This window comes from Mauremys mutica, chromosome 6, assembly GCF_020497125.1.
Source record: "Mauremys mutica isolate MM-2020 ecotype Southern chromosome 6, ASM2049712v1, whole genome shotgun sequence".
Lineage (NCBI taxonomy): Eukaryota > Metazoa > Chordata > Testudines > Geoemydidae > Mauremys > Mauremys mutica.
Window position 1 is genome coordinate 98,499,105 of NC_059077.1, and position 24,782 is coordinate 98,523,886.

General features: G+C 40.0%; 1 protein-coding gene across 1 annotated transcript in view; it reads right to left on the reverse strand.

The window, feature by feature from the left end:
• Positions 1–21,151, reverse strand: part of LOC123372247 — an 80,716-nt gene extending 59,565 nt beyond the window's left edge. Inside the window, exons 1-6 of the mRNA XM_045020255.1 lie at positions 18,970–21,151; positions 18,751–18,873; positions 18,025–18,139; positions 12,831–12,910; positions 8,945–9,006; positions 7,548–7,698 (exon numbers count right to left, since the gene is read on the reverse strand). Of these exons, the coding sequence (XP_044876190.1) occupies positions 7,548–7,698; positions 8,945–9,006; positions 12,831–12,910; positions 18,025–18,139; positions 18,751–18,873; positions 18,970–21,151 (2,713 nt within the window). The remainder of the gene's footprint in view (positions 1–7,547; positions 7,699–8,944; positions 9,007–12,830; positions 12,911–18,024; positions 18,140–18,750; positions 18,874–18,969) is intronic.
• Between the last annotated feature and the right edge of the window lie 3,631 nt (positions 21,152–24,782).

A 24,782-nucleotide genomic window follows, 5' to 3' on the forward strand; every position in this document is an offset into this window, starting at 1 on the left:
GGAAGTTGAAGGAGCTCAGCACACTTTGCCCTGAGTGCTCCAATACAAGTAAAGGGGATATAAATATTATACAAATGAAATGTTCATGGTGAAAGATAATATTAATCCTGAGCAAACGCAAATCATGATGCATCAATGTTAACTGAGAGATTCACTTACCAGTCCGCTAAGTCAAGGAAATATGCAACTGTTTAATGTAATCAGAGGATGTATAGGTATAACTATTACTTGACTCTTTATTTTCAGACATTTCTACCTCATAGATAAAGATTCCCCACAAAATTTTAGCCTCGGTATGTCTACACTGCAATTAGACACCTGCAGCTGGCCTGTGCCAGCTGGCTCGTGGGGCTCAGGCTAAGAGGCTGTTTTATTGTAGATAGACTTTCAGACTCGAGCTGCAACCCAAACTCTTGGACCCTGCAACCTCGCAGGGCCAGCTGCAGGTTTTTAATTGCAGGGTAGAAATACACTAAGAGCTCACGTGAAGCTCTTTATAAAAAATAAACAAAGTTTGCAAAGCTTTGTATCTGGTCATTTTTCAACTAGTTCTAAAGGGAATCCAAGAGAAAAGATACAAGCACACTAAATGAATCTGCTATTTTAAATATTCAATTAACATTATATCAAATTCAGGTGCTCCAAGCAGCACCCTGTCTCCCAGTAAAGTTGCTTTAATACACCAAAACTGACCTGTACACTCAAACATTATCCAAACTACACACCATATTGGCAGGACAAGTACAGCATAGAGTAATATCCAATATGATGACTACAGATAAAAATATGAAGATGGCGCTGAGAACTGAAGCTAAAAGCGGGGCAGGATTTACAATTTGCAAGGACCTAAGCTGTAGGGTTGGAAAAATTGACTGGAGAAATGCTTCCCACTCTCGCTGCCAAAGGGAGTCTGGGTCAGCCCAGGAATTGTGAGTCCATAGAAAGCTACACATAATTGTTTATGCTTAGCACTAAATGACATCATTATTTCTGATGAGCCTGATTAGAAAGTATAACTATTCTTTGTTAGGATATTGGATGAAAAACTTCTTATATTAGGCTTTTCTTCTTTTTGTACTGAATGAGTCCTTAAATACATGATGTTTGTTAGTAAAAGCAAGCAATCCCTTGGGCCCACAGCCTTACCTGTAGGTTGTGGAGCAGCTCAGAATCTCCATAGCACTGTGCTATAAGGGTACTGCTCCTCTGATCCACAGCATGTCCTCCTCCTCCCTCCCTACCAGAGATGTGGGGGGGCGGGTACTGAAGAGGGCCACTGCCCATGTTACTGTAAACCTGTTCTATCAATATCAACTTGTCACTTGAACTCTTGCAAACAATTCTCTTATGGTTGGTCTATGTACAGTTTTTGGTTACTATAACTGTGTTGGTTTAGAAACCGATAAAGTGCTACAATCCCCTTATGTGAATGCAGTTACACCAGTGTAAAGGTGTTTATAGCCAGATGGTTCATTTCTATAAATATATGGAAATAAGCATCTTTATGCAGGTATAATTGCATCTATGGTGGGGGGCGGGGGGAGGTTCTACCATGATATTATATCATTTTCTAAACCCATATAGTTAAAATTAGTGTAGGCTAGGCCTCAATAAGAAAATGCTTTTGCCTCGGAAAAACAACGCAATTCCTCTTGCTAAAATCTCCAAAACAGACTGATAAAGACCTTCACTGTTTTAATATTTGTAAAACCATATGCTACAGTATGGCTGAAATACATGGGAGTATGGAAATATACTGTACATCCTCTAAAACACTTTCTCACTTGTATTTGCCATGTGGAATTGAAAAATCTTCCTAATATGTTTTCCAACTTTCCTTTCTAGAGTTTAGTTCCTGATGATATGCACAGCAGAGATAACAAGATAAAACAAACACACAAAGAAAAAACCTGGAGTAGAAACTAAGCTGATTCCTGGCTAGTTGGTTAGTTTAGTTTACCTCATACATGAGATCCAACAATACAATTCAAAGATTTTACAGAATGCACTGCTGGCTTCATCTAGAAATGCAAGCCCCTATGGCTACACAATAGTTATAAACATGAGACCATTCATGACAGCTGTTGCTTCTTTAAAAGAACAATACACTTAGTTCCTAGAACATTTGTTCAGCATCACTGAAACGCAACACTCAGCTACGTCTAATGGCCCACCTTTGTTTGTTCAAGGTGTAAGTATTTGTCTTGGAGTTCACCGTGGGAATGTGACATAAGCCGAGACACAGGCGTCTACAGCAGGTGACCTAAAGCTTTGTTTGCCTCCCCAGTCACAGCCTTGAGTTTGTTCTTTTTTTAGAAGTCTCTTTCTTTGTTAAACGTCTGGCATTTAGTTCATTCAGTGCTTTTTGTTGTTGTTGTTTTAACTATGTATCTATCTTTATGATAAGCTTTTGGATAAAAATATGCTAGATCAGTTATTTTACCTGAAGGAAATTCTGAGTGCGACTGGGATTCCTTTGTTTAAAGGATATAAAAATCCAGATATGAACTACTACTGTTGATAAAAGAATTTTCCATAGCTATCCAGGTCACCGGTTCAAATAAGGCCCTAGTCAGCACTGAATGAAATGTAATCATATTTCTGTGGGGCAGCTCTTTACAAAGATTAACTAATTAAGGCACAACACACTTTTGGAAGTGATACCTACATATTATCCCCATTACTCAGATGGAAAAACAGAAACATGATAGATGGGATCCACGAAGGGATTTAGACATTGCAATGCTGAGCATCATGGTGCTTAACTTTTAGGCAACAAAACAAAACAAAACAAACAAACAAACAAAAAACCCACATACCACACAGGAACAACACTGTGATCCACAAAGCCAAGTTAGGTGCCTAGGCTCCCTGAACAATGAGCAGGGATATATAGGCACCTGAGAATGTAATCCACAAAAGCCAGCGCATTAGGCAGGGAGCCAGCAGCCAAAGGGAGGTGCTGAGGAGTTGGGTGTGTGCACTAAGCCCTGCCCCTCTTTCAGAGACAGGCCCCTAAGTCTGACCTGCAGGGAGGCACCTAGCTCTTCTCAATGATCCACAGATGGGAACCTGCCATCTAGAGTCAGGCAGCTCAGGTGCTTAAGGTGTTTTTCATGGGACTGAATTGGATACTCCACCACACAAAATGGTTGGAGAAGGTGGAAGTGCTACCCAGCTGATTACTTTTAGCCCAGTGGTTATAGTCCTCACCTGGGAGGTATAAGCCCTGTCCAGTCCCCCCGCCTCATTCATTATTTTTTATTCACAGATCAACAGCTTCAACAGGGAGCCACACATCAGAATATTCCATAGGCCAGTGGTTGAAGCACTCTCCTGAGAGATAGGAGATCCAAGGTCAAATCATTTCTCCCTCTCTGGCAGAGAGGGGGATTGAACCTGGGTCTCCCACATTCCAGGTAAGTGCACTAACCACAGAGCTAAAAGTTTTAAGGTGCATACCAGCATCACCTCCTCGATTCTGAAAGGGACCTAATACTACTGCTCCTCCTGGAGTCTGAAATGGGACCTGATCCAGTAGGCACGTTCAGAGGTAGCCTACCAGATCAAGCCCCCAGGGCATGTGACTTTGGTGGCTAACTACCTGTCTTTCCCTGGTTTGTGGCACTTAGGCAGGAGATAGGCATCCAGCTGCCTAGAGGGAGGCAGCAGTGTGCATGCCTAGAGGCAGGAACTTAGATCCCTAGGGAAATTTTATTCTAAAAAGTTAGGTGCTAAGTGAGTTTAGGGTTCAATTAGAGTTTTGTGGCTCACAATGGAGCTAAAACTGGGACTTTCATAGATCCCAACCAAAGGGACTTCCCTAAAGCCACAAAAAGCTCATTTCACTCTACAGTCATACAGGGTCAAATTCTACAGTGAGGAAATGGATGCAGCTCAAGAGGCTTTAAAGATACTGCACTCATTCGGCCCATACTATTTATGGAGTAAGGACCATAGCAATTAGGCCAGAGACAGTAACTTACAAAATGTATGGTACTTAACTACCAGTATCATCTTGTTTTCAGTATGATCATGGAATCAGAATCATTGAGGCCATTTGGATATAAATATCCATTATTAATGACATTTTGCTCAGGCTGTCTGTTTGAAACAATAGATGCCATTTCACCAATTTTTGTTCACACTCTTGTATGAGCATAACCTCAAGCACAATTTTCTTGGATCACTGAACGTAGGAGTCATGATGGTATCTGGAGCAAGTACATGGATAACATATCAAGGTGAACTTTGAGACAGAGAGGGCACCTTGCAGGAACTAAGTTACCAAAGATAAGCATGACAGAATTTTCCTTTACGGAAACATTTCTGAGTACTTACCCTATTGAAAAATTCCAAGCAGGGTAATTTATAACCCAGACCTGGACAAGGCACAAATAAAAGGCAATTATAATCCCAAAATTAAAAAGATCATGTCATTTTTTAAATCAGAGAATTAAAATAAATTATAAAGATGCTGACATCAGGCATAATATGGTTTTGGAAAATCTTTGCCTATTCTTTTTTGTTATAACATTTCAAAGCATTTTAAAAATGTTTTTAAAAATACTACAGTAATAATTTTTGTTGTTTTTCAATATGTCATACAAAGCTTCCATCACAAGCTATCATTGACTTGAATTACAATATTTTGTGAAACTGAAAAATTTCCCCCAATGTTTTTTATTGAGCAGCTTGTCTAGTAACATTATAGTTACCCCCCGTGCTTGGAGAAATTTCAAATGGAATTATGGAATGATATTGTCTTTTTCACAGTGGTTAAGAACATCTGACAGGCCAAGGCTGAATTTAAATGTCCAAAATCAAAGCAGAGCATGTCCAAAGTCTCTTTTGTGTGTGAATATGGTGTATTCTGCAAACAAACTACCGAAATAAAAGGGATGACTGGTGCAAACAGGTAGGGCCACAATTACACTTTAACCACAAATTGCAAGTAAGGGCATAGAATCATAGAATATCAGGGTTGGAAGAGACTTCAGGAGGTCATTCAGTCCAACCCTCTGCTCAAAGCAGGACCAACCCCAACTCAATCATCCCAGCCAGGGCTTTGTCAAGCCAGGTCTTAAAAACCTCTAAGGATGGAGATTCCACCACCTCCTAAGGTAACCCATTCCAGTACTTCGCCACCCTCCTAATGAAATAGTTTTTCCTAATTGCCACCCTAGACCTCCCTCACTGAAACTTGAGACCATTGCTCCTTGTTCCGCCATCTACCACCACTGAGAACAGCCTAGCTCCATCCTCTTTGGAACCCACCTTCAGGTAGTTGAAGGCTGCTACCGGGGTGGCTCCAGGATTTGCGCCGCCTCAAGCAGGGCGGCACTCCGTGGGGGGCGCTCTGGCGGTCGTCGGTCCCGCAGTTCCAGTGGACCTCCTGCAGACGTGCCTGCGGAGGGTCCGCTGGTCCCGCGGCTCCGGTGGAGCATCCACAGGCATGCCTGCGGGAGGTCCACCGGAGCCGCCTGCCGCCCTCCCGCGGGACGCCGCCCCAAGCGCGCGCTTGGCGCGCTGGGGTCTGGAGCCGGCCCTGGCTGCTACCAAATCCCCCACTCACTCTTCTCTTCTACAGGCTAAATAAGCCCAGCTCCCTCAATGTCTCCTCATAAATCATGTGCCCCAGCTGCCTAATCATTTCCATTGCCCTTTTTCTGGCCTCTCTCCAATTTGTCCACATCCTTTCTGTAGTGGGGGCCCCAAATCTGGATGCAATACTCCAGATGTGGCCTCAACAGTGCCAAATAGATCTTACCTTGATCTGCTGGCAATGCTGCTACTAATGCAGCCCAATATGCCATTAGCCTTCTTGGCAACAAGGGCACACTGTTAACTCATATCCAGCTTTTCATCCACTGTAATCCCCAGGTCCTTTTCTGCAGAACTACCACTTAGCCAGTCAGTTCCCAGCCTGTAGCAGTGCATGGGATTCTTCCATCCTAAGAACAGGACTCTGCACTTGTCCTTGTTGAACCTCATCAGATTTCTTCTGGCCCAATCCTCCAATTTGTCTAGGTCACTCTGGACCCTATCCCTACCCTCCAGCATATCTACCTCTCCCCCAAGCTTAGTGTCACCCACGAACTTACTAAGGGTGCAATTCATCCCATCATCCAGATCATTAATGAAGATGTTGAACAAAACTGGCCCCAGGACCGACCCCTGGGGCACTCCGCTTGATACTGGCTGCCAACTAGACATCGAGCCGTTGATCACTACCTGTTGAGCCTGACAATCTAGCCAGCTTCCTATCCACCTTATAGTCCATTAATCCTATCCATACTTCTTTAACTTGCTGGAAAGAATACTGTGGGAGACCGTATTAAAAGCTTTGCTAAAGTCAAGGGATAACATGTCCACCACATTCCCCATATCCACAGAGCCAGTATCTCATCATAGAAGTCAATCAGGTTGGTCAGGCATGACTTCCCCTTGGTGAATCCATGTTGACTGTTCCTGATCATCTTTCTCTCCTCCAACTGCTTCAAAATGGATTCCTTGAGGATCTGTTCCATGATTTTTCTGGGGAACTTGTTTGGGTTATTCCAATTCGGGGTTTTTGGTTTAATATCCAATCTCTAATTTCAATATACATATTCAGTGAATGAGTCTGGTTTTTTCAGGAAGAGATGCCATTTTGGTTACACTTCAAAGCAAGGATTCAATGTAATTCAAAGTACAGTAGGACTGAGGGACAGCAGCACCATTCAGGGCCGGCTCCAGACCCCAGCGCGCCAAGCACGCGCTTGGGGCGGCGTCCCGCGGGGAGGGCGGCAGGCGGCTCCGGTGGACCTCGCGCAGGCATGCCTGCGGAGGGTCCGCTGGTCCCGCGGCTCCGGTGGAGCATCCACAGGCATGCCTGCGGGAGGTCCACCGGAGCCGCGGGACCAGCGGACCCTCCGCAGGGCACGTTTGCGGGAGGTCCCCCGGAGCCGCGGGACCGGCGACCACCAGAGCGCCCCCCCGGCTGCGTCCCGCCCTGCTTGGGGCGGCGGAAATCCTAGAGCCACCCCTGGCAACATTAGAAAGCAATTTGAATCAATTCTAAATTATCAAGTTTTTTTAAACAATTTGTTTAACTTAGCATTTGATTTAATCATTGTTAAATCAACTATTTTCTTTTCAATAGTAGATCTTAATTTCTAACTCCAAAGTTTCCTAATTTCCAGTGCCTTCACAGTTTTCTTTACACTTGTAAATTTATACAGGTTGCAAGGTAGCATGATGAAGCTGAAGCCAATTCTTTCAATTCAACTTTGTAGGAAATAGACATCTTCCAAACTGATTGGTAATTATTCATTTTTTTATTTTAAACATTTTAATAAACATTTTTAGTGATTCACTCCTCTATGTAGTTCAACACAGAAATGTCTGTTCCTGCTGCTATTCCTATTGCCTATATCTTGAATCCTAGGATATTTTTGATATTACACTAGAGATTTCCTTTATACTGGCATTCTTAGTTACCTTGGAGGACCTTCCTTTCTTTCTGCTTACTGACCATTACTAGCTAGGTATTTTAATGTACTTACAAAAGGACTCATCCCTCGCAAGCTGGTGGAAACGGTGGCAGACTTGGGCAACCTGAGAAAGCTCTTTATGGGAAAACAATGAGAAGATGCATAGCCACAGTTCATCAGGAAGAAGCAGCCAAACTGAGAGGTCACTCTCACAGTTATTATCCTAAAAACAAATCAAAGTAACATGCTATTACAAGGAACAGCAAACAAATACAATGCATTCTCTAGTGGACAGCTAACTCCTATCCATTCCAAACAGTAAAATAAACAAATCAGATTCAGGTACCAAAGAGAAGAACATTTTCTTCTGTTTCACTGGCAAGCAAAGCGAGAAGAGACTTTAATGCAAAGGGGCAGTCTATTTCTCCTCTTCCATTTCCAATCTGAGGCATCAGAATGATGTATTACTTAATTTTAACCAGCTGGATTTTGGGTTAGGAATGAGGATCTAGCATTCTGATCAGCCACACCCTTACTAGCCAGCTCACTTTATCAATACAACTCTCATAATAATAATAATAATAATGATAACAATTCCAGATCTGGAATGTTTTGGTTCTGCTTAGCTCTCCCAAGCTGGAAACAGCCTGGAACACACTGAAGAAAGTGACCAACTACCCCTCATTTTTTTTAAGTGCCTCCTATGGTTTGCAGACATAGGGCCAGATAGTCCTCTATGTAGTAAAAGTACAGGAGACAGAAAAATTCAATGTATACAATCTTATGACATTTGCACAGCATTGGCCTGTATGGGCAGAGATTTGGCTCTATATACCCACAAATTCCCTGCACAACAATGCTTTCTGGTACCACAGCCTTCATGATAACAGTTTCTGAAGAAAAATTTTTTCCCTTAGGAATGTACTAAACTTCACCATGTTACTTTTATTTTATAAAACTTCTCCAGAGTTGTCATTCAAGGTAGCCATAGATGGGCTTCAATCCCCATCTCTTCTACAAATGTCTCCATCTGAATGCCAATAAAACTTTTTGCCTGCAGAACAGAGTGTCTTTTTATTACCTAACAACTTAATTTAAAAAAAGAGTCTGATAAAAGCTCTCCAGTTCTCTTTTTCAAAATATAGCTATAAAAATACCATTTTGCTATTCATGCAGCAGATAAATCATTAACAGAAATTTGTTCACATTAGAAAACAGATTCAAATGACCAGATTAAATAAAGTACAACGACTTTTCTAAAAAAGGTAAATAAATACATCAAGCAGTTATTGCTTTGATGAATTTGGCTCTGGGTTATTAAGGCCCAATCCAGAAGGTGGAATATTTTGCGCAGACAAGATCCTTTATTTGTAAAGACTGGATTTGTGGTTAGTATGAAAAATAGATTTCAAAATTCTGAAACACCAGCATGTTCTATATACAGCTAGGGAGCTGATGCAGACACTTACCCAATTTACTGTTTCCTCAAAACCTTGAAATGTACTTTTGCAAGGTTGCTTGGAGTCAGTGCCTGGGTAAAAGAGAAATTATTCTGGAATCTCAGAGCTATGTGAAAGTCTGTCTGTTTGGTAATAGAGAGCAACATATGAGGAAAAGATGAAGCAATATTTCCATTTGGCCACACTGTAAATAATCAGAATTAGAGAAATTAAAGATGAAAAAGACCTGGTAAGGTATTTAGTTTACCTCTGGTTAGGGCAGGATTCTTCCCAATTGCCTTTAATGTAAAAACAAACAAACAAACCCAGCAGCCGCATATAGAAAAATATATTTGGTGGTTCTACGTATCTTGCCAGTAGCACCAGATTTTCAAAAGCTGGCTTCTTTTTTTATGATTGCAAATTATGGGGGCAAGTAGTTGCAGGCATAATTTTGTGCCATAATTATTTGTGTGTGCACAATTATTTGGACACAAACATTGTCATACGTATGTCTGAGTACCTGACCTGCAGGAGCAATTAGATAGTTAGACATCTATGTAACCTTAATGCAAGTATAAATAGGGTGACCAGATAGCAACTGAAAAAACGGGGCAAAGAGTGGAGCGTAATAGGCACCTATATAAGAAAAAGTCCCAAAAAACAGGACTGTCCCTTTAAAAATGGGACATCTGGTCACCCTAGGTATAAATAACTATGCTGACAATTTTACAGGTCAAAAAAAAGGGCAGGGGCGGGGACCGCTGAAGGCAGGAAGAAAATGCTGGTACTTAATCTCTAAAACTAGCCTAAACACAGAACTAGAATATAATATTCCCATATTAGTAGGAGGATAGATTACATGGATTTAATAGGTCTTTTCTATCTCTAATATATCAGACATTCCAATGGAATAACATTTTTGGCAAATATTCAAAACAAACTTTTTGCTGTCTTGGTGAGTGGTGCAATTATTAATTGAATTACATTATTTTTTTCTGTCACTACAGCTGCTAACAGACCAGTTGCATTATACTCGCTATACATTAAAAAATAATCAAACATTCGTCAGTCAAAAGGCCACTCACTAGAAAGCCTTTTAATCTATACAATGTCATACACCATCCTAAATACATAATTAGCATCTTTTAGAAAAGCAAAAATGATTGAACACCGAAACTATAACGCCACTACTGGCACAGATACGCTGACTGTCTTTGTACATAGAACACAATATCGTCAGATTGAGATTCAAATGGACCATAGCTGCAAGTATTTATTTCAAGAGAATATTAAGAGAGCAAATGTCCGCTATATTTCCATTTTAGACACAAGTTATGTAAATAGTTATGCACTCAACCAACACATAAATAGTTGCATGTCCTGGTTATTAGGGAGCACATTAATACAAGGCACCGATGCTCAACAGTGAGTTGCAAGACAGAGCTTGATTGATCATATCTACACTAAATGAGCATTCACATAGCAATGAATAAATTCCCAAACTCTTGTCCCATCATTCAATGCACCACCTTGGATAGATTTTTTTGAAGGCAGATTCTTCTTTGGCTGGTCAGGAACTGGAAGGCGCTAACCCAGGGCATTATGAGTAGAGAAAACAGATTTGACTTATTCAGATGTCCTCAACTGGCTAAAAATCAAATAAAAATACTTCACTAAAACCACTCCTTATAATTATCTGCACAGATCATTGCTGTGTTTGTTAAATAATGTTCACAGCAGAAAGAACATTCACCAAAACATGCAATTTTCTCTGTACTTTGGATGAGCACAGGAAACAACCTTACTCTCAATTTTTCAGTTATAAATCTGTGGAACCGTAAATATCCCCACGATATCTCTGTTCTGGTTGCATGTTACATACCATTGTTCAGTTTTATGGATCTCTTGACTGACCTATTTACATTTCACTTGCCTTTAATTGAGGTCCACGCTGTTAGGCTCAGAAAAGTCTTTTAATACTCGTAAGAAATGCTCTTTTTGTAGCCAGTAAATTCATTCTTGTGGTTTTTTTTAACATTTTAAAGGGTGTTTATTAAAGCCATTGTCATGGAATGGGTCTCTGAAAAGTGACCACTTATTTTTAAAGGAAGGTGATCTGTTTATCCACTGCAAAACATTGATTTCTACCTAGAATTTCCCAAATCATTTTGTTCATTTAGGATGTAACGTAACCATGTTATATCAGGCTGTGATGTTGTTAGATCTTCCATGGTAGAGTCAGGCCTGACAATATTTATTGGAGGCCTCCAAGTAAAGCCAAAAAGTGTTGCAGGAAGTGGTACTAGCAATTTACAAGAAGCCATTCCCCTTCTAAATCAGGACTGTCCCAATGCCCAAACACACTGAAAAGAAGCATTGTGAGGATAGCACTGATGTCTTGCAGATGAGATACAAACCCACAGTCCTGATTATTTCTGGTTATTGAAGATCTCAGCATTTTCACAAGAGAGGAACTGCAATGAGAGTCAAGGGCTCTCAGTACCTCTCCAAAGGTGTTTGTTACCTTCCAGAATCAGTCCTCAAACTAGATCTGATCAGAGAACATATACATATTACATAAGACAAAAGAAACTGAGGAAGTAATGGGCTTAGAAATTACAGCGGGGGGTTAATTTAAAAAAAAATATTTGTTTGTATCTTGCTGTTCTTCCCTACTAATTAAATTATCCCTATTTTAAATTATCTGTCAGGTTTGGGATCAAAAGGTCTATATTCCCTCATTCTTGTTTGCCATTCTCCCACATCCTATTTTGAGTAGCTATCCAGCTATGTACTTTCACTTTGCCTATCATATAGATATTTTTAATATGCAGAAGTATCTGGGCAAAGGCTAGACAGTTACTCTCTAGCCATGCACTCAGACACTATGAAGATGGGTGCAACTGAGAACCTAGATGGAGAGAGAGATTATTTGTCCTTTTTCCTTCCACTTTAGGATACTTTTCTAAAAGATCTGCTCTAGGAGTTATTTTGGAGAATTTCTATGGCTTGTGTTATACGGCAGATCAGACTAGATGATCACAATGGTCCCTCTTACGACCTTGGAATCTATGAACCTCAGAAAGAGCAGGAAGCAACTGGATGAGGTCAGGGGGAAGAGGAAGAATAAGCAGGGAGGCTCTAGATATGGTTATGGATATATTGAAACTACCAAAAATATCCACAAAGTCTGCTGCCGCCCCTGCACACCCTGGAGTCAAGATCCATGGTGGCTCTCCCTACAGAAGTGCAGGGGGTAAAGTATTGTAGGTGGTTGGATAAGTGGTAGTGGTCAATGGACCCAATAACTGTACAGATCCAGCGTGCACAAATCCTGCACAGTGAGGCTGTAGCAAGCTATGTCTGCTACTAGACCACAGGATATACTAATGGACATGGACTAGCTGAGCAAGTGCTCCAAGTCCAGCCTCTTGGCTAGGAGAAGGGAAAATTCCATCTCTCTCAGTCTCCATATTCGTCCTCCCTGTCCAAAGCCTGTTTACTTGGGCTTTGGTGAGAGGCGTGGTGAGTACCCGAATTTCAGCCCTAGTGACTATTATCCATTTAACACATCACTTTTCTCACAAGGAAGAGGAGAAGATGACAGAGAAAAAAAAGATGGCAGTGGGGCTCTTTAAATCCCATAGTAGCAGATCATTTCTCCCTTTATCTGTGTTTTTAATTAAAATATTAAAAGTTAGAAATAGATTTGATCCCTTAAAATACAGTTACATGTGCTATTTCAGAAGAAAGTTCAGCTTCTGGAGTCTACCTAAACTCCCCCACCCTCTCCACTATCAAAAGCTACATGCTATACATGCATCAAATCACATATTTTCATGATATTTAAAATACTAATTTTCTCTGGCATATTGTAGATGTGGTCACATTTACTGGTTATTGATTCACATACCTGAAGGCTGAATATTTTGAGATATATAGATCATCTTCTTGCCTACATCAGCTGAGACTGGTCTTTGTACACATTGTGATCTAGATCAGGCAAACAAAAAAATCGTTGGAATAGCATATTTCTTTATTTCCATTTGCCCATCATCAGAGGCTAATAATATGATATTTCATACTATGGATTGACAAACGTAGTGCGTACCTTTGGCACTACAGCACCCGGTAAATTGAAGACAAACATGTAACTGAAATCGTACAACTACTATTTTATTAAACTTACTAGACACATTTATTTACATATATAATGTACAACATATGGGGAGAGAATAAATATTTGATAAGCTGCAGAGCCATATGGAACCATGGTGATAGCCATGTGATAAATGTTATGAACCAATTAAATAGTTTCCAGAACCTATTACATATATCCAAGGAAGGTTCTACAAAAATTCTTTCACTTTACTTGTCTGGGTTTAGAAAATTTTTAGTGGCTCTTAAAAAAACTCTATGCAGATTCTTCCCACTAAAGTATTATTAGAATATCTGAGTCTTGCCATGTGTGAATTCATCCCTTTATCAGACATTTCCATCACAAATTATTAATCAGATCAGCTCCAGTATCATAGCATTCCTTTCGCTCATTTGGCAAATGAAGACAGAGAGCTTGAGTCAGATGTTCACACCTCTCGTGTGTGCACATGAACTCTGATAACATTAACCTTATTTCAAGAGGAGACTTTATGTAATTTCTCCTCATTAAGTTACTATAGAGCAAATTACCTCATATATATGGAATTATACTACAAGTGCTTATTGAATCATTTTTCCTTCAATGTTAATATAAATTATTACTGCTTGCCCTTGTTAACTAACTGGGAAATATACAGAGAGCCACAGTGTATAAACAGAGTTGTTTTAAAGCATTAATGTTCATTTAGAAGTCAATTAGTAAATACACATATTAATATGCAGATTTTAAAAAAGCATTTGATATACTCTCTCATGGCAGATTATACACAAAGTTTATTCAAATTTGTTTGGGTTTAGAGGAAAGTCACATGGAATGAAAACTGACTGAAGGAACAAAAACAAAGGGTAAAGATAAAGAGCAAATTACTGAATGGAGGCAGGCATCAAGTGGGATCCAATATTTTGTCCTGTCGTATTTAAAATACTCTCTAATGATCCAAAAAAGGGAGTAAACTGAAATTAGTAAAATTCTTTCTTTCAAGCAATTTGAATGTCTACAGGTATATGTAGGCACTTTGGGTGAAAAGAATTATGAACTTTATCATTTCATGATCACAGTGCATGATTCTAAGGAATGGTAGTAGGGAAAAGAGAATAAAGACAATGGACTTCAAGAAGACAGACTTTAGCAAAATCAGAGAATTGTAGCTAAGATCCCATGGGAAGCAAGACTAAGGGGAAAAAGAGTTCAAGAGAGTTGGCAGTTTTTTAAAGAGACATTATTAAGGGCACAAAAGCAAACTATGCCAAAGCACAGGAAAGATAGGAAGCATGGGACAAGAGCACCTTGGTTTAACCAGGAGATCTTCAACAACTTGAAACTCAAAAACGAGTCAAAGAAAGTGGAAACTAGGTCAAATTATGAAGCAGGACTATTTAAGAAAGAAAATTTTTCCTAATGTCTAACTGTAAGTGCATTTAAGCACTGGAACAAATTGCTAGAGAGGCTGTGGAATCTCCATCACTGGAGGTTTTTAAGAACATGTTAGACAAACACCTTTCAGGGATGGTCTAGATAATACTTAGTGCTGCCTCAGTGCAGGGAACTGAACTAGATGACCTTTCAAGGTCATCTAGTCCTACTTCCAGTCCTACTTTTCTATGATTCACAGCTTGGGTGAAATCTCCTTAAATACTCTCTCATACACAATGGCTTGTTCATGAACCACCTTGGGGCAGCACCAGCAATAGCAGCTCCTATGTGCTCAGTTATGCTCATGAATGAGCTACTTTGAGGAAACATTTTAGAATTCCATTGACCAATAAAGATTAACTGATAAAAGTGGTGAGGGGGTTGAAGAAGAATGCATCATACTGGTCCTGTTTTAAACAGTCAGTCAATTAGGGTCCAGTCCTTCTCCCACGTCTAAAGAAACAATGGGGTACATACTTCACCCCACTCCACCCAACCTCTGTTCAGATGCTGTGGAGGGAGGCCACTGCAGAATATTAGTTGTTGCTCCCTGATATTCAACCATCCATCACCATCGCAAATTAGAGCTTCACTGAAGCGTCTCTACCTTTCACTACTGGTGTAAGGTCCACCAGGGACCATAAACCAATGAAGAATAGGGAACAGCAGAACTCCACTCTAGCATATCCCATCTCCATCCCACCAATCTCCCTGAATCTCTCCAATTCCCCCTTAGAGTTGGGTGGCACAGGGGTGGCAGGCACAGAAGGTGGTGGAGCCAGCTTTGCCAGCTTGCTGGCTGTGAAGAGTCCCTGCGTGCAAGGGGAGTTCTCCACTGTCCATTTCCAGCATATTTAAGACTGCCTTGTGCAAAGTGGTTTTAGTAGATCACAGAATCCAGCCCAGTGGCTTCACAGGAAGCAGGGCCAGGCCCTTAACAAAGACAGAAATGAGGCAAAACATGACAGAGGACGTGGGCAAGAGCACATGCACAGATTCTTACCACCAAAGAACAAATCACTTGAAAATAAAAAAAGAGGCCATTAGTAACTGAATCCAGATTAAAACAATTCTATCTTATTGATCACTAGTGCTAAGAAGTTTATTATGGAAAAAGCACAATTGGATTTTTACAAATAAAAAATGCCTTCCTACACAAACCAACCCAGAGCATCTGAATATTAACACAAAAAAAAACATTTTCAGCTCTCTGCCATGAAATCATAAGAATTTAGCCCTCGAGTAGATGGATGAAGAAAATTACTTGGTGCAACTTCATGTTTGGCCTGAATTCTCCCCAATTCTACAAACACTGACTTTTTCCACTGTTTAGATGTATGCTTTTTATAATACGTTCACACCAATTCGGATAAGCTGTGAGTACTTGGGAAATGTTTTCTTCGGATAAGATTTATAAAACCTCTAGTTTAATTATTTTATTTCTCTTGCAAATTTATTTTTATATTTTCTTTTAAGAGAAATGATGATTACTATAAGCTGGACTCCACAAATGGGCCCAATCCTTTCAGTTACCCCACACGAACACAGAGTTTTGCCCATGTGAAACAATGTCCAAGGTCAGAGACTATGAGATGTTAACGAGACTTTCCAAGCTATGATTTATCTAGTTACTATTGGTACTATCCATTTCAGGAAGCAATGAATCAGTTTAACGGTGTAATGGGTAAGAAACAGAATTTGTTAAAACTGGAAATTTCACCACAAAAATGGTAAGACAGCCTTTTCAAACATGGGCACCTAAATTTGGGTCCCTAAATTAATACAAGTATCATCTTTTAGACATACACAATACAACTAATAATTTGACTGACTAGATTGGAAATATGTAAATTTATCATCTTTTTGTTGCTGCTCTGATTTCTTTGTTATTAGCTCTATAACAGACACTGGTGCAAATCCAGCATGGTGTTATTCTACTGAAGTCAATGCATTTACAACAGGGTGAATTTAGCTTAGTAGCAATAATGAAACAGTTTTGCATTTCTATAGTGCCTTCCAGCCAGCAATTTAAAAGCATTTTTGCTAATTCTAATGAATTAATCCTCCCCTCTCCGGTGATGTAGGTGTTACCGAAATGTCGGGTCCGCCTAGCTGAGAGCCAATGACAGCTAGACAGGGATAAGGAAAGGTTGCTTTATTCTGCAGAAGAAAGGAGAGTTTTGCACCTTGGTACAAAGACTCTACTCCATACAAAAACCAAGAATTTTTTATACACACTTACATACAGGCTTTGGTTGTGTTAGCATTTGATTGGTGGTTAGCAAACCCTGCACTTTTGCAATCTGGTCAGCAAAAACCGGTTTAGGACCAGCTTTATCTGCCTTAAGGCTGATAAGGGAAGACAGTTTAAAAGTTCAGGCTACTGTGTTCGTGAGGTGTCCATTTTCCCCTAATGGTTGCCAGCTATTATAAGGCTACTAGCTGTTAGGGGGTCGCTGCTGACTGTCACATACGAAAATATTATCTCCAACTTAATTATGGGGAAAATGTTGAGCCTCCATTGGGCTCTAAATCCAGAAAGCAATGTCATTGGAGTGAGCTGCATCAAAGCAGCTCCCACAGCAAACCACCATCGCCTCCTGTGCATGACCCTTGTGCTGCCACTGTCTACCTGGCTTCTCAGAATTAAAATTGCTGGGCAGTCAGAGGGAGGATCCTCAGGCTCATTCCACTTGATATGGATGGTGCCACTATAAGAGCTAACCATGCCCTCTCCCCCCACTCAATTCTCTGTTCCTGCCAGATGCCATCTGAAGGCTGCTACCACCAGACTCTGCCATGTAGATATATTTTATGTGCCCCTTTTCCCCACTGCTTCTACTTATTCTTTTTTATACAAAAGTATTCTGTAGTGCGTCCCCAGCATAGGGTCTGATTCTCATTTATGCTAAGGCTCCTTACCATAAAGCAGGTGTAAATGTCATTTACACTGATTTTATGCCCCTTTACACTGCTAAATTGGTTTAAAGGGGCCATAGTATAAGGGATAATCAGACCATAATAAATAATATTCTACTTAAGAGACAATAAAAATATTCCCATAACAGTTTTGTATTTTCCAACCCCTTTCTTTAACCATTTGCCATCTAATCGCTGACCTGAAGGAAAAGGGAAGCGCTATAAACAAATGTCTTCCACAGACCTTATTGTGACTCCAAGGGATATTAACCATGTGGGGAGTAGACTTGTTTTTTAACCCACTCAGCTGCCTTGAAAATCCCCATTGCTTGATTTGTTTCAGAAGCTGTTAGAGTTGTAGAAGAAAAATCTTGATTTTAATTCTTTGCCAATCTAGTGTCTCAATTCTGACTAACTTAATTTGAGTTAAAATTAGAATGTTTCAAATTAAATTGTAACTTTAGAACAACATACTGCAGAGCTAGAAAAAAACTGGCAAGGTTGATAAGATTAAGGATGTTGATGGGTAGAATGTAAGTATTAAAGCCCTAACTGGAGCATTTATTATAGATCATTTTTAGTAGATTGTAAGTTCAAAAAAAAAAGGTAAGCAAACCTTGGCTTCAGTTCTCCATGTGTGTAAGATGACCATGCAATGCTGGATTTCTCCCAATACCTCTTAGAACCAGTCAGTTTTGTTCTAATGCTTTTGGTTTCTGAGAGTTTCCTATCTAAAAATATGTAACACTAAATGTTACCAAACGTTTACATATAATGAATTTATGTTTTTTTCAAAATCATAGGGAGCAATCTTACTCCACTATGAGTAAATTCTGACACCAAAGTATAGTACTGTAGTTCCACATTCTACTGTACTCCACAAGAAACATTTCCTAAAAAACATACATCATCTTTACTCATTGAGTCCCAAGAGCAGCCTAATCAGAGCTGTTTATTTACATGCAAGTGATAAAAAGGGGCTAATAAAAGCAATGAATTTCACAAACAGTTGTGTCATTACTTGACAGCTTTTTTTAAATGCAAAAACTAAGCATCTCAAAACTCATGAATCAATTTCAGTTAACAGTGAATTAGGAATTGGAGAGATGGATGCTACTTTATCGGTGCTGAACCATTATTATTATTTTTATATCAAAGGTCATAAAATTTTACATTTACATATAAACACCCAAAATAATTAATTATGACAGTCAGAGAAGAACAACTGGATCACGCATATATTCAACAGAGGACTAGCACATTTCTCCTTAAAGTAGTCATTAGCAATGGTTATATATCTTACATAATTAAAAATGAACTTAAATGTGAAAAGTTTCTTTACCTATTGAAACTTTGCTTTTTTTCTGCTCTGTTTTACTATTCAACTCAAGATCATCCAAAAGTTTCATAAAAGTAGATTCTCCTTCAGACGTGTCCTGTTCTTCAAGATGGCTGTTCTCTTGTTCTATGGCATCAGGATTTATGTCATTAACATAGCTTAGTTTAGTAGCTCCACAATCACTGTGAGTTTCTTCAGTCTCCTCTTGCTCAACCACCTTACCCTCAAGATGTTTGGCGATCTTTTCCTCTTTAGAGTATCCAAGGTATTCTTGGAAAGAAAATGGCTGGTTTCTCTCTTTGGGATGAAGACATCTGGCCTTATTTAACTGATCCAAATAAAAATAATATTTATCCAAAACACTAATATCACAGTCTGAATATAACAGTGGCTTATCATCCCAGCATATCTTTTGGCAATCATCACTTCTTTCTCTTAGTTTCGGGAATTCCTCTGAGCTGCTTTCTGAAACTTGTGAAGATTTGATGACTTGACTGAAAACATTATTCTGCTTGTCAGTCACATCTCCTAGGAATACTTTGGATTTATGTTCCATGTTGTCTTTACGAGACTGTGTTAATACACCTAATAAAACACAACCACATCCACTGCACCAAGTCATATCTGGATAACTGAGACTTTCACAGTCAGGGCAAACTTTAAAAGTGTGTTCCGGACGGTTCACTAATGAATTCAGCAAAGGATTGCTACTTTGCATGGCTGGATCTATCTTAGAGCATTTTAGCTCTATTTCTTTTTGAGCTCTCTTGTAGTTATTTCCTTTACCCATACTATTATCAAAACTTGTGCTACTGAAGATACTGTCTGTTTGCTCTTCTCCAATCCATTTCCTCGCCTCAGAGGAATGCGAGTCTTCCATATCCTTGAATCTTGATTCATTTCTATGATCTTTCTCTCTCTTCAGAGATGTAAAATCTACCACCAGATCTTCCAATTCATCATTTTCAACCTCAGATTCACTAAAGAAGGGGATACATCTGTTTTCAGCCTCCCCCTTGATGCTATCTGCAATAACCTTGCCTTCACTGCAGCCATGAGCCTTTAAGGCCAAGTTGAAATCTTTGTGTTTATAATTTTCTTTGTTATCTAATATGAGGTTTTCTCCCACGGACCATTTTCCATTGCTGTGCATCTTCCTCATGGAAGCAATACTACCTCCCAGCACACCAGAACTCAAATATTTTATATTTTTTTCTTTAAGTGAAAATATGCTGTGTGAAGATTTTTTGTGCTCCTTGATCTCAGCACCAGACCTATTTGATCTCTTTGTCTTCACAGTTCTGTCTGTGCATTCCTCATCTGAACTATCAGCTAGGGGAGCCCAAAAATAAGTACTAGGATCTTCATGTGGAGCCTCTGCAGTTTTACTTGAATTGTCAGTTTTACACACAACTGGAGGTTGTGGCTGGACACTATGCATCTCTGACCACATATCTTTCTCACTTATATTTTGAAATTTTGATTTTTCTTTGCTGTTCCAGGTTTCATCAGCAAGTGCAAGCTGGCCAAAAATACATGGGAAGATCTCAGGGTTCCTTCTCTCTCTCTTGATGCTAATTATTGTCTTTCTCTGATTATTATTATTATTATTAGCCTGAATGTTATAGAAATATTTGTTTTCAGGGGCTAATGTTTTATCTCTTAAAGGATCAAGAGAAATGCACCTCTCTGTATGCTCTGAGTTAACTTCAGAGATTGAAGAAAAGCTGGAACTCTTGCAAATATTAGCATGTGCATTGGGGTTAAAATCATCTGTCAATGATGACAAAGAACTAGATGAGCTTCTGGTTTCTTTCGTCTCCCTGCTTAGTGCTATTTCACTTTCATTGCCTTGAGGCAAAATAAGTCCTTGAGATAACTGTGAGCATTTCAGCATATGAGCTGCTTGCTGAGATTTACTAAGGACCAATTGTGCCCAACTCATAACATGCTGGAGTTTGTGTGTCTCTGGAACAGTCAGATCCTCAAGTAGTCTATGATCTAATTCTGAAATACAGGTCTGGCTCATATATTTGCTATGTGTTTCTGGATTTGTGATAACTGTTTCTTGCTCTTTTCCTTGATCGTTTACTCCAGATGATCTCTGAATTAAAAGTTTCCTTCCATTTGTTGCATTATTGGGTTGCTGAGAGCCACTTAATGTGGAAGTCTGATTTTCTTCTTCTTTAGTGCTCACTGCAGAATGTAAAACTGCTCCTCTGGAAGCTGATGAACTTGGTTTATCATCAGTACCACAAGAGTAAATCTTTGTCCTTCCACACCTTCCATAGTAAGCTAAGCGCTTGGCCCGTAAGAGCTTGAGGTCACGGGTGCGAGGTGTGTCTGCTTCATTAATTATTTCAGCATGGAGCCGTTCAGCTGCTTTTTCAGATAAATGCTCCATCTGCAAAAAACATATGTACACAAAAGTTAAATTTTTCAGCAAGAGTAGAACTACAAATATAATTCTTACAGATGAATTGAGGCATTCCATGAACATATTCAATGCATCATTACAGGACTGAAGCAACTAACTATTGGCAAAAAAGGTAAAAAAAAAAGCATATGAGTTTGGATTAAGTAATTAAAACAAGATGCAATTTTACTTTTCCATTCTGAGGCTAAAGACTTGATCCTGCATCAAATGATGTCAATGGCAAAATTCTCATTAGCTTACATGGGTCCAGAATCAGCTGTAGAAGCACTAGCTCCAGTTCAGCAAAGTACTTAGGCATGTGTCTAACTTTAAGCATGTGAGTAGATCCATTAACTTCAATGGAATGGCTCATGAGTTTAAAATTAGGCACAAACTTAAGTATATTGCTGAGTCAGGGCCTCAGTTCAGACTTTTTAAAGCTGCATGAACTTATTGGCTTTAAGGCCAAACAGCTGCTTTAAGCACACAATTATCTTCCCAGGCAACAACATCAAAATAGTCATCACATTACAAAGCTTCTGGCTAGAGTTTAGGGAAAGGAATATGTGATGATAAATGGTACGTAAGAACGGCCATACTAGGTCAAACAATGGTCCATCTAGCCCAGCATCGTGTCTTCTGCAAGTGGGCAATGCCAGGTGCCCTAGAGAGAATGAACAGAACATGTAATCATCAAGTGATCTATCCCGTCGCCCATTCCCAGCTTTTGGCAAACAGCAGCCAAGGACACTTCAGAGCATGGTTTTGCTAGTAGCCATTGATGGACCTATCCTCCATGAACAGGGGCGGCTCCAGGCCCCAGCACGCCAAGTGCGTGCTTGGGGCGGCAAGCCGCGGTGGGCGCTTTGCCGGCGCCGTGAGGGCGGCAGGAAGGCTGCCTTCTGCGGCTTGCCTGCGGAGGGTCCGCTGGTCCCGCGGCTTCAGCGGATCTCCCGCAGGCGACCCTCCGCAGGCAAACCGCCGGAGGCAGCCTGCCTGCCATGCTTGGGGTGGCAAAATCCCTAGAGCCGCCCCGTCCATGAACTTGTCTAGTTCTTTTTAGAACCCTGTTATAGTTTTGGCCTTCACCACATCCTCCGACAGAGTTCCACTGATTGACTGTGCGTTGTGTGAAGAAATACTTGATTTTGTTTATTTTAAACCTGCTGCCTATTAATTTCATTTGGAGACCCCTAGTTCTTGTGTTATGAGGAGTAACTAACACTTCCTTATTTACTTTCTCCACACCAGACATGATTTTACAGACCTCAATCATATCCTCCCTTAGTCATCTCTTTCCAAGCTGAACAGTCCCAGTCTTATTAATCTCTCCTCATATGGAAGCTGTTCCATACCCCTAATCGTTTTTGTTGCCCTTTTCTGAACCTTTTCCAATTCCAATATATCTTTTTTCAGATGAGGTGACCAGATCTGCACGCAGTATTCAAGGTGTGGGTGTACCATGGATTTATATAGAGGCAATATGATTTTTCTGTTTTATTATTTATCCCTTTCCTAATGATGCCAAACATTCTGTTCGCTTTTTTGACTGCCCCTGCATATTGACTGGATGATTTCAGAGAACCATCCACATTGCCTCCAAGATCTCTTTCTTGAGTGCTAACAGCTGATATAGACCCTATCATTTTGTATGTATAGTTGGCATTAGGTTTTCCTACGTGCATTATTTTTCATTTATCAACATTGAATTTCATCTGTCATTGTTGCCCAGTTACCCAGTTTTGTGACTTCCCTTTGTAATTCTTTGGCTTTGGACTTAACTATCTTGAGTAGTTTTGTATCATCTGCAAAATTTTGCCACTTCACTGTTTACCTCTTTTTCCAGATTATTTATGAATATGTTGTACAGGACTGGTCCCAGTACAGAGCCCTGGGAGTCACCATTATTTACCTCTCTTCATTCCAAGAACTGACCATTTATACCTATCCTTTGTTTCCTATATTTTAACCAATTACTGATCCATGGGAGGACCTTCCCTCCTATCCTATAACAGCTTACTTTGTTTAAGAGCCTTCGGTGAGGGACCTCATCAAAGGCTTTCTGAAAATCTAAGTACACTACGTGCACTGGATCATCCTTGTCCACAGGCTTATTGACCCCCCTCAAAGAATACTAGTAGATTGGTGGGACATGATTTCCCTTCACAAAAATCATTTTGACTCTTCCCCAACAAATCGTGTTCATCTATGTGTCTGATAATACTGTTCTTTCCTATAATTTCAACCAATTTGCCTGGTACTGAAGTTAGGTTTACCAGGCTGTAATTGCCAGGATTGCCTCTGGGGCCCTTTTTATAAATTAGCATCACATTAGCTATCCTCCAGTCACCTGGTACAGAAGCTGATTTCAATGATAGGTTACATACCACAGTTAGTAGTTCTGCAATTTCACATTTGAGTCCCTTCAGAACTCTTCAGTGAATACCATCTGGTCCTGGTGACTTACTGCTGTTGAATTTATCAATTTGTTCCAAAACCTCCTCTTATGATACCTCAAACTGGGACAGTTCCTAAGATTTGTCACCTAAAGAAAAATGGCTCAGAATTGGGAATCTCCCTCACATCCTCAGCCATGGAGACAGATGCAGAGAATTTGTTTAGTTTCTCTGCAATGGCCTTATCTTCCTTGAGTGCTCTTCAGCATCTCGTTCAGCCAGGGGCCCTCCTGGTTGTTTAGCAGGCTTCCTGCTTCTGGTGTACTTAAAAAAAAAATTATTGCTCTTACTTTTTGAGTCTTTGGCTAGTTCTTTCTATTTTCCTTAATAGGATTTAACTTCCACTTTTTTAAAGGATTTTTTTTGCCTCTAACTGCTTCTTTTACTTTGTTGTTTAGCCACGGTGACACTGTTTTGGTCCTCTTACTATGTTTTTTTTAATTTGAGGCACACATTTAAATAGACCCTCTATTATGGTGTCTTTAAAAAGTTTCCATGCAGCTTGCAGGGATTTCACTTTTGGTGCTGTACCTTTTAATTTCTGGTGAAAATTAGGAGGTTCATATTTAACAGAATAGCACAAATAATAAAATACAATATATAGTATTTTGATACCATAAGAAGTATACAGGTTAGGGATGTAAATACCATTTAAAAAGTTAACTGTTTAAACTAAATATTTATAATGTTTAACTGTTTAAGTGGCTGGGCCCCATCCCACCGGCACTGGCTAGCCAGCACTGCTTCAGCTGGGCGCTACAGCTGGACCCGCTCCCTCCAGGCGGTGCTGCCCATCTGGGCGCTGGGGCTAGGCCAGCTGCAGCTGGCACGAGACCATGGGAGCTGGCTGGCCGGCCAGCCCAGGAGTTAACGGTTAAGGCAGTTAACCGGTAAGACTATGCTTACTGGTTAATCAGTTAGCACTTTACATCCCTAGTACAGGTGTAATGAACTGGACAATCATTCCACCTTAATTATACCTATACTACCCCTCAGTTTCGTTTGAGATACCAGTAATTATACTCAAGAAGGAAAGAATCCGACTTGACTTTCAGATCCAGTATTTGACAGATAAAAAAAATTGATCAAATTTCATATGAACGACAAGCACGGAACCCACAATGTCATTTCTGTAGAGTCACTTCTGGATGACACAAAACAAA